At 38.0% G+C, this 21,037-nt stretch overlaps 1 protein-coding gene across 5 annotated transcripts in view; it reads left to right on the top strand.

Moving 5' to 3' along the window:
- Window positions 1–21,037, top strand: part of SMAP1 (small ArfGAP 1) — a 96,066-nt gene that overhangs the window by 62,997 nt on the left and 12,032 nt on the right. For all 5 annotated transcript variants that reach the window (XM_056342403.1, XM_056342402.1, XM_056342401.1 and 2 more), the window contains 2 exons: window positions 10,223–10,307; window positions 20,892–21,019. In XM_056342403.1, the coding sequence (XP_056198378.1) occupies window positions 10,223–10,307; window positions 20,892–21,019 (213 nt within the window). The remainder of the gene's footprint in view (window positions 1–10,222; window positions 10,308–20,891; window positions 21,020–21,037) is intronic.

The raw sequence follows: 21,037 nt of genomic DNA, 5'->3' as shown, positions 1-21,037 counted from the left end.
TGCTTGCAGAGTCACTGTAGTCTGTACAACTTCACAATGATACCGTTGTAGTGTCTCTTGTGATTCAGTATTATTTGTATTATATATGTATGACTTGTATGCTTGTTTTCTGGCTTTTTTGCTAGTTAAGCAAAATAGAAGTTCATCGCTTGGTAAAAGCATCCTAAGTTTTGAAGAGTTAGTCTGATCTCTAAGTTTCTTCATATTTAGTTGCAAGTTTCAAAAAAAATGCTGGTATCTTTTAGGAGGGTAAACAGAAAAACACATTTCATTTTTAATGTGATTTAAATTGAATATTATGAAGGGATTAGTTTTTACTTATTTACGTCAGATGCAAAAGCTGTAAAAATATTCTTTAAGAATTCTAGAATACCTACATAAGTATTGCTTAAATAGATACGGACTAAACTAACTTGTATAGTAGAAGTATATGAGCTGTCAGGAAAAACCATACCTACAATCCTATTGCAAGCTTATAGTAAATTACTAACATTATTTTCTCATAATGGAATTCTCAAATGTTTATGCTGTCTGGCAAGTTTTATTGCAAGCAGGTAATGAAGAGGGAAGGAATCCAATTACTTCATGCACAAGACATACAATTCCCACCTAATAAAAGCAAAGGAAGGCTTTTGTTCAGTAACCATAGAAGCGTCTATGAGCTCTAGTGAGTAAACTGGAAATTGCTTTTAAGTAAGTTAGAAGTGCTTTTCACTAAATTATTTGATGGATCTTCAGCTTTCATAAAGCTTCTTGCAGTTAAGGTAGAGTATAGAAATAAGAAATGCATGGGTAGTCAGATGTGTATGAAACAGACTGAATTGTAGATTCATATGAATTTTTCATTGAAGTAGAAAATTGAGGAAAGTGTGCAGAGAAGTATTTTTTGTGTGTAATATTAAAGTATGAAAACAGGAGCAGATAACTGGAGTGGACAGCTGATGGATCAGATTTTTGACAGTAACTGATATTTTGCTTCAGAGTAGGAGAGAGATTTACTTACGACTGCTCTGACTGGAGAGTTTTTCTACTTCAGAGGTAGTCATGTGGCTTGTGTCTTGCACCATGTATGCTACCACTTCTGTGTTCTCAGGTAATGTAAATGAGAATAAGGTCAATGTTAATAATAAGTGTTTCTGAATTATTCACATTAATGTCTTGTGGTAGTGAATTCAGAAAAAGTTCCACTTGGTTTTAAAGTATTTTTTGGGGTGGTTACATTTCTATTGGGTGTGATAAGCCTTTCAGACCTGTTAAAACCTTCACGTTAGTACATACGAAGATAATTGGCATAACTTTGCAGAAGCAGAAAATGGAAACTTGAATTACCTAACATTATTCTCTTTTTCTCCCAAAGTCACTCGTTTACAATAAATAACCACAGTATTTTCACTGTGTGCTGGCACTTTTGAACCAGGCCTTACCAAACAAGTTTGTTTCACCATTGTCAGTTCCAGTGCAAAATGCCCTCAGCTGCCTCTGTCAGAGGAGGGTGATGTTCTGAACAGGGATGTGCAGAAGAGTAGACCATGAATGCAGAGTTTAGACTGACCATAGGTTCTGGAGTGTATGGTCATACTAAAAAACGTTGTGAAAGGATTGCAGTGTCCTTAATAATTTCACAAATGTGGATTATTTTCCTATTTTGCTACAATAGTAATTAAAAAAAGAGAATGGGGTTAACTGCAGAGCCACGTGGTTGCTGCTAAATCTGAAAATTCCTTTTTTTTTTTTTCTCCTTCTTATTAGAAGACCTCACGTACGTTGTCTGTTTTGTCAAACAGACAAGTTGGTGTAAAGCTTTCCACTACCCATCTTCTACACCTAGTAGCCAGATGTGTATAGGCACAGTGCTGAGCATCGGGAAAGGACAAGCTGTTGTTTCGCAGAAAGGGAGAATCAGTAACACCAGCGACAGACCTCACAGAATGCTGTTATGTACGTGAATTTAATATGTGTGTGTCTGTCAGTCGTGGTGGCAGTGACCCTCCTTTTTGTCCTGCCCATGAGATAACCTTATCCTTTGTATGTGCTATACTGTAATCTTTGTACAGAGGGAGGAGGAGGATTGACTTGGCAATGCTTTCATTATACTTCTTTTCTCTGAGGCAGAATCAGTTACTCATTTAATGGTTACGTCCAAAAATAGCTGGCTGAACAAAATCTGATGAAATGCCCGACTGAGACATTGTACATCCTACAGTACGCATTTTGTGCTTGAGGTGTTACTTAGTGTTTTTCACAATCCCATCTTCTGCAGACTTGCTGTCTGCAAGAAAACATAGCGCCCATTCCAAGGAGTGGGAGTTCACCTTTGGATGAGTCTACTGCAAAACTGTAATGCTCAGATTCAGGGCTCTGAGGGTTATGTATGCTAAGCTTTGGTGGGAAAACGGGACTTGGGAATTCACTATGCTTTGTAGGGTGAGTTCTGTATATAGGTTGATTCACTTGACTAATGTGCTCCTTGTATCTGCTTGGTGAACTCTGTAGAATGTTAGAGAAAGTGAAGAGAAGGCAGTTATGAAGAAAATGAACCAACAGTGGTGAAGTATTACTGGCTGTATGTGTATATGTACGTGTGCACATATATAGTCCTTGAATTTATTAAACAAGGTGCTTAGAGGTTGGCTTGCTTTAGTTGGCAAAACAAGAAACATGATTGTGCAAAAATAGCAAAACTAAAATGATAGTTATCAAAAGCATTACATCAATATGGCATGTGTTGATAGGGCAAAGTTCAGCGGGCACAATGTCACACGGTACTGAATATCCCTTCCGTCAGTTCAGGTCAGCTGTCCTGGCTGTGTCTCCTCCCAGCTTACTTGCCCCCAGCCTGCTTGCTGCAGAGACAGAGTGGGGGAACACAAAAAAGCCTCGATGCTGTGCCAGCACTACTTGGCAGTGTTTTAGCCACAAATCCAAAACATAGCACCATACCAGCTGCTATGAAGAAAGCTAACTCCATCCCAGCCAGACCGATACAGGCAACTAGTGTGCAAAATGTATGGTATAAAGTAGGTATCAGTCCTCTTGTCCTTGTCAAAGAAGGGTCCTTATTTACTAGATAACTTGCTTTACAGTGACATAAGAGAAAAACAAGTCTGTAAAATCAACTCTAGAACTTAATGTGTGGATAGGGTAATTAACACTGTTACTTGCTGATTTAGTTGGTTTCATTTAATTCAGGAGGTGTTTCACATAAGTTGAACTAGAATGGTGTTACTAGTGGTATATCGAGAGCAATGCATTGTGAGAGTTCAGTAAAAGGTAATATTGGTTGGTATAAAGCTGAGCTTTGCTGTTTAAATTGAGACCCATTAGGGACAAATAAATTTGGAGGTTTTTTGCTCTCCTAGTGTTCTTAACCTATTTATCAAATTAAACCCTCAAATAACTTTTATTGCTGCACAAAATGAGTAAAGAATACAGGAGAGGGCCCAGCAATGCAACATAAAATGTGGGTTGCTGAATTAAAAGATACTCTTTCATGATGGAATGGAAAACTTTCTTCTTTTAAATAAATTGGGAAGTTTTTTTTTAATGATGCTCTTTGATCCTTAAGGATGTAGTCAGAATTTGAGCAAAATAAATCTCAAACCTTTGGTACAGATTTTTGTAACTTTTCCACTGGACTGGAAACTACTTTAAAATCTCGGAGATGAACTGGTAGGAAAATTAATAGGATCGATAAGTGATTAACCCTACTGTTTCCTAATGGTAGGAAAACTAACAAGATTGATTAAAACATAGGCAGTATCTCTATGAGTTACAAACAGACTGGCTGGTGCAGCCTCCACTAATGAAGGCATCGGCTCAATGCGAGTCTAAGAGGCTTACATTACATAACAATATTAAAGCAGGAGTATGCACTTGCTTGCTTTAAAATTGTAATAAATTATAGATGGCCTGGTCCTCTCCACAGTTGCCTGCTTTTGAATTTGTGATGGTTTCTTAGCACAAAACATTAGTTGAACAAGGTGCAATGTGGAGGTATGTGCAGATTGCCAGCATATATAGTTCTGTCCACTAATTTCAAGCCAATTGACTTTCAGTGAAAGTGTGTAGAAATTAAATGAAGATCCAAATATTCAGCAAAGTATTTTCATTTTATTTGAATAGGAAAGAGACGCAGCTTCTCATCTGTGGACATAATTTTGCAGCTGTTAATTTTGTTATAGGAAAAGTTTAAAATAGGAACTTCCCATAAATATTTGTTCTTTAGATACTGAAAGGTGATTAATCTTGTTACCTTATCTGTAAGTATTCCTTAGGTATTAGCACCATGCTGTCACATTATGTTTTTATTGTATTGTAGATGTACAGCAGGCAGGATATAGATGTAGATTGATTTGGGTATAAAATTGGAAATTTGTCATCACTGGATACTAAATGGTGAATTGAATGAGAGCAGAAATTTAAAGAGGGAATTTTCCATGATAGCACCTTTATCAGTTTTTAGCACACAGCCACGTACACTTGTTTTATATACTTCTAATAAAATACAGTCAACGTAGGACTTAGGGAAATGTTATCCATGTGATTATCTAATATTTTGATAATTAGTCTACCTTCTAAATATTAAGCCAAAATGCAGATACTTTATAAAGGAGTAGCACATGTGTTAGTCTATCACACAGCCTTTTCAGGAGAACAAAAAACAGAAGTTCTGATCAGACAGTAGAAGAAAAAGCTACTCTTGATCTTAGTCCATTCTTTCTTGACTCCTTTAAAGTACTCACCTTCCCATACTGTCAGCATGGCATGTCTCTCAGAGGGTCCTCATAGCAACTGTTACTTCTCCTGCAGTAGTACTTGATTTTTTTTCCCCCAGATTCTGTTTATTAAGTATGGTGTATTAATATTGCATAATATTCCTGCAGAAGATGCTTGCGCTTAATTGCTGAAGCAATCTAAAAAGCTGCTACAAAAATGGTCTCTGAGAGCAAGCTTCAGGAAGAGGCTATGATAGATACAGATGAGACAAAATCCAGTAAGGAATGGTTACTCATAGGAGAAAGGGCTTGTTGCTACAAGACACAATGTACAAGAAACACACACAATAAACAGTGTTTCTGTGCATTAGGCATTGCACCAGACAAGATGGATAAGCTCTTGAGAAATCACAGTATTCCCGAGAAGGTTGCTTTAGCCCCTTCCAGTGAGAAAATTAAGAGATTGTTAGGGTGCCAGAAAGCTTGAAAGTCCTTCAGCCTTGGCAAAAATGCCTACCAAGAGCAAATAAAATAGCTGACAATTTCTGTGTGCTCTGTCACTTGAGTGAATCACAGAATCGCAAAATGCTTGAGGTTGGAGGTCATCTGGTCCAACTCTCTGCTCAAGCAGGGGTCACCTAAAGCAAGTTGCCCAGGCCTGTATCTGGGCAGCTTTTGAGTAACTCCAAGGAGGGAGACTCTACAACCTCCCTGGGTGACCTGTGCCAGTGCTCAGTCATCCTCACAGAGAAAAAAGTGTTTCCTGATGTTCAGAGGGGACCTCTTGTGTTTCAATTTGTGCCCATTGCCTCTGGTCCTGTCACTGGGCACCACTGAAAAGAGCCTGGCTGCAGCCTCTGCACACCCTGTCTTCACATACCTATACACGTTGCAACTCCCTTGAGCCTTCCCTTCTCTAGGCTGGACAGTACCAGAGCTCTCAGCTCATATGAGAGATGCTCCAGTCCCTTCATTATCTTTATGGCCCACCACTGGACTTCTCCATTGTGTCTGTCTCTCTCCTGCTGCAAAACTCAGAACTGGACAGAGCACTCCAGGTGTGCCTTCACCAGTGCTGAGTATGGGGAAAGGATCACCTTCCTCAACCTGCTGGCAATAAATAATTGTTCTAGTGCAGCCCAGGTGAGATACCATTAGCCTTCATGGCTGCAAGGGCAAATTACTGGTTCATGATCAACTTGGCGTCCACCAGAACCTCCAGATCCATTTTTGCAAAGCTACTTTCCAGCTGGTGGTTCCCTAGCACGTACTGGTGCCTGGGGTTGCTCCTGCCCAGGAGCAGGACTTTGTACGTCCCCTTGCTGAACTGCATGAGGTTCCTCAGACCATTTCTCCACTTGCTCAGGTCGCTGGATAGCAGCACAACCTTCTGGCATGTCAGCCACTCCTCTGTTTTGTGTCACCTGCCAACTTGCTGAGGGTACACTCTGCCCTATCATCCAGCTCATTAATGATGTTGAACAGGACGGGACCCAGTACTGACCCCTGGCATACAGCACTAGTGACTGGTCTCCAGCTAGACTAATCACTACTCTCTGGATCTGGCTGTTCAGTTAATTTTTCAATCCACCGCACTGTCTGCTCATCTAGGCCCTGCTTCATCAGCTTCTCTATGAGGGTCTTATGGGAGACAGTGTCAGAAGCCTACTGAAGTCAGGGTAGACAAAGTGCACTGCTGTCCCCTTGTCTACCAAGCCAGTCATGACGTAGAAAGTTACTGGAGTGGCCAAGCATGGCTTCCTCTTGGTGAAGCCGCCATGCTGATTCCTCCCAGTCACCTTCTTGTGCTTCATGTGCCTGGAAATGGTTTCCAGGATTCATTGTTCCATCACCTTCTTAGGTACCGAGGTGAGGGTGAGCAGCAGGTAGTTCCCTGGGTCTTCCTTCTTGCCCTTGAAGATAGGAGTGACAGAAGGACATACTTAAGTGAAAGGTTAAAAGGACAGCACTGGGAGGAAAAAAACCCCAACAGTAAAGTATTACTGTATCCCAGTTACCTGTCATCGACGTGACTGCAAAAATTTACGATGCCCATACTGGATCTGAATAATGAGCATGTCCCCGCTTCTCCACCGGAGATGCGCTTTATAGGTGAAAATATTTGTTAGATGTTGCAAAGTTAATTCTTTATTTGCCTCCTTAAGTTGGTAGAAGTACCTAGTACCTGTTGAACTGGGATAACTCTAATGGGTTATTGTGGCTTTTTTTCAAAACAGTGACTCAGTTTTTCTTAAGGCAAAAAAAAAAAAAAAAATCCAAGTTGTGCTAGATAATAAGCTGATCAATGTGGAGGATGCAAAAGAATTTACTCCCTAGAAGCTTGTTCTGGCTTCGGGGTTTTTTTTAGTGATATTTGTAAATAAACAGTTTTCAGTAATCTCAGAATAACTTAAGGCAGAGAGCATCGCTTGCTTTCAATAGATACTCCAATGTGAGAACAACCTTGAAGAATAGCATAGTGGCCATTAGTGACAACTGTGAAAAATGGAAATGTAAGGCCTGCATATCAAAGATGTTTTGATGCTCTGCTGTTTGCAAGAACGGTGTTTCACAAGAATGTACTACTACCATAAAACTGATTTTGAATGAGAAGCTGTTAATATATGAGCTGAACTAAATACATCTAGGAGTTGCTATAACCTCATACTTCATAAAACCTCACGTGTTGCTAAGCCAACCTTGAATGTTGTAAAAAAAAAAAAAAAAAATAGTAGCCCCAGTAACCTTGAAGGCTCCAGTTGAAAATAAATGCACAATATTGTGTACCTGTTCCCTTCATAGCAGATTTTTAATGCTATATTTAGTTTATTTAATGCTGCTTAGTCTCTTACTATCATGCAGCCTTTTCCCAAAGGACTTGACAAATAATAGTTTATCTAGTACTGATGTCAGTACTTAAAAATAATTGCTGTGGGATTCAAGCAGACTAGTATTAGAAACTGAGGTGAGTCGTAGTGCAGCAAGATTCCCAGGCATTTTTCATGCTATATTGCACCTCTGCAAAATGCGGTAGTCTTTAGATAAAGCACAGCACTAAATGAAACATTAATTTTAAGAAATGTCACTGCCTTGTTATACAGTTTTTTGCTGTTGCACACTTGTGCTCACTCTGTGCAATATTTAGCTTTAACATCTCTAAAGATCACTCACTACATAAAGCTTAGTCATGTACTAGTCCTGCTGGGGCAAAAGTACTAAAAAGAAATTAAACATCACATTTCTCTTTATGATTTGGAATAAAATTTTCAAGTAGCACCAGTCTGACTGACTTTTTTGTTCTTCTCTGAAAGTTTCAATACCTTGTTTATGCCAGAATTATATAGACTGGAAGGGACCTCTAGAGGTCCTCTGTACTGGAGCCAGAAATACGGCATGATCTCTACTATAGAATGCTTCAGTCAGGCGTTGCTTTCCTTTATACCTTCAGCCAGTGGACCACAGTACAGTCAGGTAGCCCAAGATCCATGAGGCCAAAGAGAGAGCTAGAGCGTCTTAAGAAACGCCACGGTAAAGGTGTGTTATTTGGGTATTCTCAAATCAAGAATAATTGCATGCATGCAAGCTTCATGTTCTAACTTATCCTATTAGTGCTAACCTTACTTAATTTATTCCTAAGTGTAGGTGACTTTAGAGAAGCCCCTGTCCATCTACGAATCATGGCAGGCCTTAAGCACCAAAAGTATCTTCTGATACTTTTGCACAAAAGCCCTTGTATGTAATGTGAAACATCTCAACCAGAAATAAAGGCATATGGAAGTTTAAAGCTGTTTTAAATCTCAGACAGGAGGATAGGAAATTCCAGCAACTGGTGTTTGTCATGGTGAGAGAAGGAGGAGGGGGGGATCCACACAGTATTGCAGGTAAAAATAAGGGTAAGAGGAAGGAATTTTTTTCTAGATAGCTGCTGAACATTGCTTTGTGTGACCACTATTGTACAGATGAAGTACTGGTAAATTGTTAGGAGACGAATAGCTTTTTTTCATTTTCCAGACAGAAGGTTAGTGGTTGGTAAAAACCATGTAGCTGTAAAGGAGCTGAATAGTGCTTTCAGGAGAAAAACTCCCATCAAGGAAATGAATGCAGTATTAATGTCTAGAAATATCTGCTGCACTAACATGCTTGAAAATAATTTTGCAGTCTTTCTTAAAGTAACTAACTGTGAAGTGACCTTAAAACCCTATTAGTTTAAGTACTGGCAAGGGAGCAAAATGGGAAAGAAACTGCTGATCAAAAAATATAGCAATGATATTGGGAAAGGGTATCTTAAAGGATCTTATTTTTGTAGAAATTTGTATTTTTGTAACTTGTATCTTCATTGACTGCCTTTCTTATTTAGAGTGTGATGAAACAAATATGCATTTAATAATTATTGAAAATGTTATTTGACAGAGCAGAGAACCTAAGTAGATTATTCCCAATACATTTTTAAATGTTTAGTTTAGGTGATGAAATTTATTTGCTACAATAATAAGTACTAAATAAGAGAGTGCTATTTGAACTCTGTTTAGTTCTTACTAATGTGTGCAGAAGTGTTTGGATTTCTCTGAAAGGTTTGCATTCTGAACCCACCCTGTCAAGTTTTAATTTATTTCAAACTTTTGCTTTTATGTAGTTATCATAAATCTGATCTGGAGTAATGAAAATTTGCGCATTTAATATAATTCTTACAGTTTTGCTTTTCAGTTTAAAAACGTTTTTATTCAATGTTCACAATTGTTAAGCAGTTTAAGCAGAAAATATCGGTTTCATGAAATCAAGCAAAGTGTCAGAAATGCTTCTTTTTACAGCCTCTGTGACCGTGATGTTCCTTAAAGAGTTGGAGAAGAACCAAACATGCAAAACTTTATTATATTCTTTTCTGAAATACTGGTAATTCTGAAAGATGTTCATAATAATTTAAATTATATGGTATGTTTACTGAGGTATGGTCAGTTGTAGAAAACTTTATTTTGAAGGGTCACTTCTAAAAAATTCTTTATATATAAAAATTTACTTTCAGAAAACATATTTTTTTCTCATAACAAATATAATTTCTTTTCTCTGCAATACTGAGTAGCATTTGGAATCAGTCTGCTATTCGTCAGATCCCATACTCAAAGGTGAAAGTTGTAATACAGTATAGAATCAGGGAATCCATGGAATATTTTTCTAGCGGGTGGTTTTCTAAACAATTTTGGTCTTGAACAAGGTATGTTCTGATATGCAGTGGTTCAGTTTAAGATTTCAGCTTATTTTTAACCTATCCTGGAACTCAGATTTATTTTAAAAATGACTGCATACCAGTAAAGGTGTAAGGGTATTTTTTTACAGTCATGTGCCGTGTCCTTTATGACCATAACTGCAACTTATTCCATTGCGATAAACAAATGTAAAAAAGGGCTTTTACTTCTGATACTGGAGCAGCATGTTTAATGAGAATTTTTGAAGCGCTGTATCTTTTTCAGAAAGGTTACTTGTGTGGTTTGGTTTTTTTTTTTCCTTTAAAGCCACAGAAGAAAGAGGATCAGCAATCAGAAGCTAAAGCAAGTCCAAAAAAGTCATCAGAAGCCACTATTGACCTCTTAGGACTTGGTAAGCAATACATAATTACCTGTTTTTAAATCAAACACAGGTATGTTGTTTTGTATTTTAATAGAGATACTTCTGTTTTATCTGTGTTTACTGATAGGTGAATTTGAAAACCATAAGATTGAGCTTATGAATTTGTAACTATAAAGGAAAATGCCGTAGGGATCTGGGTATATCAATACTTGTGTTTTGCTAAGGAGAGTAATGAGCTCCTGTGGGAAGGGGAAGTTATCAAAGTGATCTTCAAAAGGCTTATGGATTGTGGTATTTCAATGTTTATGGTACAAGTGTACTTTTTAATGAAAACACTGAGGTCATCTGAATTGTATATCTATAAAATAACTGATATCATAAAATACCTATACTAGTTAAAAAAACAGTAAACTGTCTGACCGCAGCTGACTATTATCTCATAAAACTAAATATATTGGGCATTTCAGTGTTGTACACTGACTGTGACCATCATTCTTTTTTTATCTAATAGACCTTTTTGTTTTCTGACTGGCAGGTAACTGTGTATTTGTCTTGTAAATAAACTGTTGGACCCAAATAATGTAATTTGCACTGTCTGTCTATACCATGCTTTTATGCTTTTTTCTGCTTGTTGAAGGTCATATTCATAAAATCTGTCTTTCATTTACCTAGTGTTACTGAAAGTGTGTTTTTTCATTTCATAGCATCTTAAAATGGAACTCGTAGAATGAAATATTGCAGTAACTATTTTATTTCCTTTTGTTGTTCACTGTTAGGGAAGGTTTCTAAGAGTTGTGAGTGGATATTAAGAGTATTCAATATGTATCAATGTCATGGTTATTCTTAAATAGCTACGTAATTTCTACAGGATATTGGGAGAGGCTGGTAAACTTTTAAATGTATTTATTCTAGAAAATTGGCTTCATAGAAAAATGTTTTGTTGGTTTTTAAGTTTTGGTTTTAAGATATGAATAATGTTGCAAGAAAACAATAAATATCTTCTCTGTTTTAGAATTCACACTATCATTCAAAATGCATGTTATTTTCCCTTTGGGTGTAGAAGAGCTGTGAAATACTACTTTTGTACCCATTATGTGTGTGTTGCGGTCCATATCTCATTCCAAGTAATCTGCCGCCATAGGCAAGCAAATCTTAATTAACACAGTAGAAGTTAGATTATGGATATAGAATGAACCTATTAAAAAAAAGAAAAAGGGTAATTTAGACTTGATGGAAAACTGCTTTTCCTTTATTTTCCTTTACCAGACCAACAACCTAATTAAGAGCTAAAATTTAATCAATGTGTGGTTTTGAGTTTGCTAGGATTCTCTATCCTTTTAGTCATGTTTTGGAACGAAACTTGGTAACGCTGTTTTATGATATGATAATAAACTCAGATTACATAGCCTAAATTGAGATGTAATATGCAATAGAAAGAGTGTTATAATTGGTGTTCAACAGCTGTGCTTCTTCAGTGAGATATACAAAGGGCAAAGTTTATAATTTGTATGTTAAAACCCAATAATTTTAGAGGAGGGAGTGTTTAAAGATCTTTTAAATAACAAATTGAAATGCAGTGTAATAAGCTAGTAGCACTTGAAATCCACTGAGCTGCAAATGAGATACGTGTTAATGCAAGCAGACCTGCGTGTTTCATTTGGAGTGTTGTCTTTTAATTAATGCCGGCAGTAGACTCCTTCAGATAGTATTAAAATGAAGATCGCTTCAACCCAATATATCATAGAACTGTACAATAGCCCAGGTTGGAAGGGACCTTGAAAAGCCATCTATTCCAGCCTGTGGGAAGGGGAGCCCAGGTGAGATTATCTAGCGTCCTGTCTGATTGCATCGTGAAAACCTCAGGTGATGGAGACTCTACCACGTCTGTGGGGAGGTTATTCCAGTAATTGATCTCACGGTAAAAAATGTCTTTCTTATGTCGAGATAAAACCTCTCCTGGTGCGGTTTGTACACTTTGCCCCTTGTTAAAAAGATTGTGTGGCTCCTGGTGAATAGAGAGTCTCTGTCCTCCTTTGTAGCTGCCTTTTAAGTACTGGCATACTGGGATAAGATCTCTCCTGAGCTTTCTCTTCTCCAGGGAGAAAAGACCTAATTCAAGCAGGTTTTCCTCATCGGACAGGTTCTCCAGCCCTTTGACCATCTGTGTGGCCCTCCTTTGGACCCTCTGCAGTCTCTCTGCATCTTTCTTGAATTGTGGGGACCAGAACTGGGCACAGATGTGGCCTGGCAAGCGTTAAATAGAGCGGGATGATCTCTGTCTCGGCTAGTAATGCCGCTGCGGATGCAGCCCGGAATCCCGTTTGTTGTTGCAGCGGCACACTGCTGATTAAAATGTTTGATATGTCATATCAAGCAATATTAAAATGTCTGTGATAGCATAGCTCATTCTTTGTACTGAGCAGACATGTTTCTAATGAGGATTCGTTCTCTTAGGACTTCATTTCTGCAAATGAAGAACAGTAGCAGCTTTTACTAGGGCAGACCAGTATCACTTATGATAGCAGATTAAGTAATTTGAATGGATCACAATTCCTGCTAGAATAAATTTGGCTTTCAAAACAGCCCAACTTCTTGCAAAGTATTTTCTTGAGTAGGTTCAATGCTGGCTTTGGGTGTAGTGTTAAGCTTTGGGTTATTGCTCTTTTTGTTTGTTGGGTTTGTAATAGTGACCTCATCAGAAGGTAAACATCCTGTGAGATAGGATTTATCCAGTGAAGATTGTAGCCAGACAAGATAATTTTCTAAAAATAGATTGTTTTTTGTTTTTCTTTAGAAATTGCAAAATTTTCAAGATAATATGCTTAGGCAAATTGTATCTTTAAATCTTGTAACAGCACAGAAGGCATAATATCCTCAGTGCCTGTACTATCATGTTTGTGTTTCTTCTGAGCCTTTTGAGATACAGATTCATGTGGTTCCCTTGAGTTCCTTCCTGTTCAGGGGGTTTATTATTGAGATGCTGCTTGGATATTCACTTTTTGATGATCCAGCAACCTTCGTGGGTTTTGGCCTTTTGATTCAGAGTAGATTTTAGTTCAGTATTCCATACGCAGAAAGGTGGGAAAACAGACATGTACAAGCTATATAGTCTTCTACATATATATATAGCTCTTAACAAGCAATAGAGTTGGTGTTCTTGCTGTGGAACCCCAAATTGCTTCCCTCTCTTCCCAAGCTGTAAGAAATCGCAGCCTATTTCTGTAGGCTAAATCTGAAGCTGCTTTTTTAGGGATCGCTACAATTAGTTGCATCTTGTCCATGCTGAAAGAGTGCCTATTGAAGTTGTGGGGACTTAAAATTGATGCTAAAATCAATAATATGGGATTTCATAACATTGATTTTTAATAGGGGAATTACAGGAAACATTTTCCAGTGTGAAAGTCCCAGCACGTAAACCATAGTTCTTAAGCACTTACATCATTGACAGTGCTGAATTTTCATCTCTCTGGTGTTAACCTTGCGCTCTGTGCTTCTTTTAGGGGTTTTGTCTTACAAGGTAGATGTCTCCGCTTACTCCAGATTGATGTAAATCCAGTTTTTAAAAATACTTGTAAAAAAATTATATTATAGCTGTGTATGATAGTGGTAATCTTTTCTTGGAATATCACACAGGCAATTTTGGATATTCTGTTTGTCAAGGTATGTCACTTAGAAATTATTTCAACATTCAGAAAAAAGATAAATTACTATTTTTAAACTACATTACCTTGGAGAATTATCAGAAAGAAGGAAAGTGCGTTTTACATATTCTGCATCATTTACTGGTTAGATGTGCCCTTCATAAAACAGGCAGTTGCACATTCTGGAATAACCATTGTAGTAAGTCACAATGAATGACCAGAAGAAAAGAGATGTATTATGTTGTTGTGGTTAACTGAATGTGATGTGTGGGGCCTTCATCCAGCATGGCTGGAGGTCAAGTATGATCTGCTAAAAGCTGCTTGTCTGCTTGTGTGGGGGAAATACTCTCTCAAGGAATTCTGTGAAGTTTTGAGAGCTTAATCACGGTATGAAGTGTAGCTGGATGTTGCATAACAGAGAAATGTGCTTTTGTTGGTACTGTTTGGTAAGGACCGAAGCAGCATGGTTGGTCATAAGTTGGAAACCTGCATTTAAGATATAATAAAGTTACGTTTATAAGTACATAAGTGTCATATATGTATATATAGATCATAGACTCATAGAACCATAGAATAGCTTGGGTCAGAAGGCGCCTTGAAAGGTCAGCTAGTCCAACCCCCCTGCAATGAGCAGGGACATCTTCAACTAAAACAGGTTTCTCCAAGCGCCATCCAACCTGGCCTTGAATGCTCCCAGGGATGGGGCAGCTTCTCTGAGCAACCTGTTCCAGTGCCTCGCCACCCTCATAGCAAAGAATTTCTTCCTTATATCTAATCTAAATCTACCCTCTTTCAGTTTAAAGCCATTCCCCCCTGTCCTGTCACTACAGACCCTGCTGAAGAGCCCCTCTCCAGCGTCCTTGTAGGCCTCCCTGAGGTACTGGAAGGGGGCTGTAAGGTCTCCCTGGGGCCTTCTCTTCTCCAGGCTGAACCACCCCAGCTCTCTCCTGTCTTCATAGGAGAGGTGCTCCAGCCCTCTGATCTTTTTTGTGGCCCTTCTCTGGACCTGCTCCGCAGCTCCATGTCTTTTCTGTACTGAGGACTGCAGCATGGTCTCACCAGCACAGAGGGGCAGAATCACCTCCCTCGACCTGCTGGCCGTGCTTCTTTTGATGCAGCCCAGCACGCAGTTGGCTTTCTGGGCTCCAAATGCACACTGCCAGCTCATGTCCAGCTTTTCATCCACCAGTATCCCCAAGTCCTTCCCTGTAGGGCTGCTCTCAATCCTTTCATCTCCCAGTCTGTATGGATACTGGCGGTTGGCCTGACCCAGGTGCAGGACCTTGCACATGGCCTTGTTGAACCTCATGAAGTTTGTGTGACCCCACTACCTGAGCTTCTGAGCATGTTAACATTTGTAGTATTGCTGCTATGTTAAGATTATGGTTAGGTAAGGAATGTGCATACCCAAAATAAAAACATTTATAACAACTTGAGGCGTACAGCATTGTTAGCTTTCTGGCTTTCCACCTTTTGTTCTAAGAAGCATTATATAGACATGGCCTCCCCATGAATGCTTTTTCAGTTCTGTGAAGGTTTTAGCAGTGAATAAAATTTTACTAATGCAGTTAAATAATTCCACAGTAATTTTGGACAGACAAACTTTGTTTGTACTTTTGCCCCAGATTTTGTTTCAAGTATTTAACTATTTCTCTCAGATTTACCTTTTTAGTAATTTGGGGTAATAAATAATCATATGCATATTCTCCCTCTGTTGCAGGTATTGGTATGGCTGTCACGAGCAATTGTATATATAAAAAACACGTGGCAGCTTACAAACTTCTTGTGAATAGTTTGTCCCATAGAAAATTAGTTTCAGAAACGTTACACAAAGTTTTAGAGCAGATATTTCTTGTTGTTTCCTTTTCTTGCTATCCCTTTGAAGCTTTTCTGCTGGTCACATGGTACAGATGGATACAGACAGATATACCAAAGATTAATGGTGTGTATGGAAGCTTTCATAACAAAAGGCAGCACTGAACTGGAAATTGTCGTGTCAGGCACTGATAAAATATATACCGAGAAACACTGTAAAGGTAAACTTCACTGGAACCCTAGTAAATAGCTTTTGTTTCTGATGTCAAATTTGAACAAGACTTCTTAATCTGAAATCAGAAGCAGCATCTGCTGTTGCGCAGTATGGCAGGCAGCAGGTGGATATTACCTGTCATGTTGTCAGACATTGTAAGAAGTGAAGATTTGGGACCACAGCTAGGAGCAACAGTGAAGAACAGCATCTATTGACTTGTCATGTTGCCTTCTCTGACCGAGCGTGGAAGCTCTGCCTTGCCAGCACTCTGGTTGCAATGGCTTCTGCCACATCTCCATTCCTTGCTACAGATGCATTCTCTGGAAAAGTGGTGGAAGTAGTGTTGATTAAAAGTTAGTTGTTTCAAAGTAATTCTGTGATGGCTGAAGCTATAAATTTCTCAGTATGTTCAGGGAGGCCTATATAGCTTAGTCTGATTATGACCTGTTTCCTGGAAAGACTGTAGCTGTGTTCCCTTCTGTTAAATACACATCACCCCTTCTAATTAGTTTTTAATGGTAGGCAGCACAAGTTGAATGAAAAGTAATATACTTAGAATAATTTAGAACTCAGAAGTCTGCTGGAATATCTTTCTTATGCTACAGAAATATTTTAAAATTAGGAGGGAAAGGAGGAAGTGCTTCCTAATCAGTGACCTGGTGCTTTGAAGTTGAGAATATCTGTAATCTCTGTGTAATTAGTGTGAACTATTGTGTTGGAATACAAGTATGTGTATGCCTGCATGGGCATATATATATATATAAAAATTTAAGATACTAATATTGCTACAAGTAATAAACTGAAGTGAAAACAGTTAGGATTTTCTATATTCTAAAATTTAGTTCTTTATGGAATCTTTTAGTTTCAAGGGGGAATGTTTTCAAAGTCGCTTTTTAATAGATATCAATGTTCCAAGTATTACATTTTTGAGAAATCAGTAAGACAGGATTATTTGTTAGTACTATTCATACAGCCTTAAAACTGTGTTGTAAATGCTAATTAAAAATGTCTGGTTTCTGTACTGATACAGACAGGGAAATATGTATCTGTAGTGTAAAATTCAGTAAGAGATGAAGGAGGTATGTATACTACCAAGTAACACATATACAGAAGTGATCTAGCAAAAACCTGTGGTTTTGTAGTATTAATTTGTAAGCAGCATATTAAAAGCTTGAAAAATACTATGTTCTTGCAAATGTGTTCTCTTGTGAATGTTCTAAATATGTGAAATGCTTGTTTTAGTAAATGATTGCATTTAAATTTTCAGTCTTATATATTAAACTTTTTTACATTCAGGGAAACTGAACCACTTTGGTATATGACAAGAGAGAGACTTTTTAAATGCATGTGCTTCACTGAGAAAATGAAAACATTAAATTATTAATTCCAGACAGTCCTTTTGCATGAAAATTATGCATCGTTCGTTCCTAAATTTATCTGAAATGGTGATCCTTTGGGGAGATTTTTTTTGGAACTGCCTGTCTGCAGAACTGACCTCAGAAGAAGCTTGCTACTTAAACTGCCAGTTTATTTATTTACACACATCTTAAAGCACTGCTGTGGGTGGAATGGTGGAGCAGATTATACATCTGGTCATTATACTGTCCACTGACTTCCATTCATCAGAACAGAAATAAGGGAAGGAGGAGACCTTTGCACTAAGGTGTAAGTAGCTTTGTCATAATCATAGATGAGTTTGTAACTTTGCTTTTCAGAATTGGTGGAACAGCAGTTCTCCTGGCAAAATCAAATCATGATGTAGTAATAGAATTGGCTGAGGTGGCTACTTCATCCCTATGGTTATTGTCAAGCCACTCACCATTTACTCCGCATAGAAGAGCTAATATTGCCAAGCCATTCCCATGGCCTTTGTGCAGTTGTTGGGTCTTAGCTCTTCCAGATAGCACAGTTATCTTCATGAAATTTGCACAAGTTTGGGCAATAGATATGCTTGCTGAGGTTCAGTTTCTTGCAAATGCCACTCACTTGTCCTTCTCGTATCCCTGCCTTCAAGGTATTTTGGTTCTCGTTATTGGATCCGCTTGCCATTGCTAACGTGCAGAATTTGGTCTCTTTCCCGTTCACATGAAGTGGTTTTGAGAATTAGCAAATACAAAGCTATTAATGTTCAAGTTTGATACATAAATTATTTTATACTCTAATTAAATATCTGAAGTAGTCACAAAAGCAAGCATCTAGCTCCCAAAGAATTGCAAATCAGCACCCTTCCACTTGGATGTTTCATAATTCCCTGTATGAAGAAGATGCAGTAAGTGCTTAAAAAATATGCTGTGGATTTTACATATGCTAAACTCAGTTCAGAGTTGTGGTTTCTGCAGCAGCTATAGCTTTGCCAAATTTTCTGTATATACTAAGGCACGCAGATTAGCAAAGACTGAATTCAGATATGCATGGATGGTGGCAGGTTCTGACGTCTTGTACATTGTTGGATTTTGGTATTCGTGACTTCTGTGTCAGGTTTTCAGATATACAGCAGTGACATTCTTTATCTTTAAAATAAATACTTTCATACAAGGCAGCTAAAAGGGGGCCACCATCCATTGGAGTTGGGAGGCAGACAGAAATGAGAAGGCATCTGAGTGGCGATCTTCTGAATGGATCGTTTCAGCATGCATGTTATGTTCTTGTATGAGCTAACAGCCGAAAGTCATGTCGGTCTTCTGCGATGGTTTCCTCACTCAAGTGGTTTCCAGATTGATCAACTGACTGGTGCTTTTTACTGCTTCTGCTATTTTGTTCCAGCTTGTCGATACTCTGGGCTGCCAGACAGGTAGTCTCCAACTGCAGTGAGCTTGCATGTGGCAGAACAAAGTAATGAAAAATTATGATATTCAGCCTGTAGGGAGACAAATCTTGCTGTAGTCTGCCAGTTATTTGTGTTCTTAAATAAAAAGTAGAGGAGAGCAAAGAGAGACCTTTCTAAGTAATAACTTACTCTTTTCTTCTATTATATCTTTTTTTCTTAGAAAAAACAAAATACTGATTCTTACGTGACTGTTCTTTAGCAGATGGGAAAGAATGTTGCAATTATGTGAGAGATGCCATTGTAATATTTTAAATAAATGTAGGAAGCTTCCTATGATTTGGTCTTAATTAAATACTGCATCTCAGCTGTGCTCTTTATTAATCAGACCACTTGTCTGTCTGCGTTAGAGTTCTAGAAACTTTAAAGTGCCTAAATCTCACACCTGCCTTCAGCCTTACATGTTTCTCTGGGGTAGTAAGACATACGTTTCATATGTTACAACTAAACTGTTAATGCTGATACTCCAGTGATTGACCTCTGCTCTTGAAATGGATCTTTTCACTCAGGTAGGTAACTGTTGCAGGTGTAGGGCACTGGAAAATAACTTCTTAAAGTTCAGCAGAAGGAGGAAGTTGACACCTTTTCTGAAATACATAGCAGCTATTTTTTTTGGTCTTTGATGCTTTTTAAAGTTTAAAGGTGGCCATCTGTATTCTGTTGTGTTTAAAATTGGGAATATATTGCTGTGTTAGTTTGTAAATGTACATCTGAAGTTGCTGATGGATATATTTGAAGTTAGCTACCTATGTGTAATTGTGTGACTTTAATAGCAAACAAAACAACCCACATCGTTTAATTAGGGTGCTAGGTAAGGTAACATTTGCTTTACAGAAACTTAGTGTGAATAAAGAGAACAGTGGATACAACACATACAGTGAGAAGGAAGTTTATTTAAACATGCTAAAGCATCAGGTAGAAATTGTTTTATGATGTTAATGGTAGTTTTTTCAGTGTACTGTAATCTGGGGATTTTAGAATATTGATCCTCCTGTGATATATAAACAGCCATGCTAGTTGTCATGGTGGTTCTGTTTGGAGAGAAAATTTTGACTTAATTCAGCCAGTTTGTTCTGCCAGAGAAGTCTGACTTCTGCCATGAGTATTGGATACATTGAGACTGAAGTTCTTATTTTGCTTAAAAAAAAGCTTTCTTAAGTTTGCTGTTAACACTATGCAATATTCATAGCATTCAGCATAATCTAGACTTAACTTTATATTTGTCGAGCTCTGTGTGACGGCAGCCCACTTGTGATATGATTAGGTACAAAACTTAATAGGCAATTCTTGCCACTTGTTCTTGGACAGCTTAATATCAAATGGGAAGTAGTTGCTCTATTCCTTAAAACCTTGTCGTGGTATTTTTGTCCCTACATCTTTTTAAGTATTTTCTTGCAGTTCTTCTCAAAGCGTCCTGCACATACCCACTTTCACCTAGATCGCTAAATGTATTCATGTGTTAAAGTGGTTACAAGCACCAAGGCTGTAGAAGGTTAACTATATAGAGTAAGAGCCATAGATTCTTACGGATAATTAGCCCAGTGTGCCTGGCAGGGCTGTTCGTGTGGAGCTGTGGAATAAAGTCAGTGCAAAGTATGTTTGAAAGAAGAGGAAGGATAAACTTTTTTCCTAATGCAAAGTTTAATTATGTACCCTTGAGTAAATTAGCATATCAAGAATAACTTTATGGATTTTAAAATACAAATTTTAATTCAAGAACGCAGATCAGTGTATTTTGTCAGAGACTGGCTTGGCTACTAAGTTTGGGCCTTCTCAGTAAGACATCTGTTTAAATTCTCACTAAAATGTTGGTGTGCTTGAAAAAGAGACTTGAAAAAGAGTAATGTGTACTGGTAAGTTGGCATGCCTGTCCTTAGGGGAGTCTTTTAAGTGTTTTGATGTTGATTGTGTTTTTTCTGAAGCACACTAGTATACCAGCTTCTTAGGGAAAGAAGTTCTTTCAAAATCTGAACGATATCACAGTCTGCAAAATGTCTTATCTCAGAAATTGTATACATCTTTGAGGGCAGGGTAGGATGGAATGGGCAGCTTTAATTATTCTCATGCTGTTAAAATATTAACAATTTTCACTTTAAATGTGATTCTGTTGTCTTTTTAAGATGGTCCAGCTGAAGCATCTGTTACAAATGGGGGCACTGCTGCTGTTGCAGCGCTGAATGATGACCTGGATATCTTCGGTCCGATGATCTCTAATCCTTTACCAGCAGCTGCTGTACCTCCCGCTCAGGTATAATTTATTTAGTTA

Source organism: Falco biarmicus, chromosome 6 (assembly GCF_023638135.1).
Source record: "Falco biarmicus isolate bFalBia1 chromosome 6, bFalBia1.pri, whole genome shotgun sequence".
Taxonomy (NCBI): Eukaryota; Metazoa; Chordata; class Aves; order Falconiformes; family Falconidae; genus Falco; species Falco biarmicus.
Note: the sequence above shows the minus strand (reverse complement) of the source record. Positions and strands in the feature narration are given on the sequence as shown.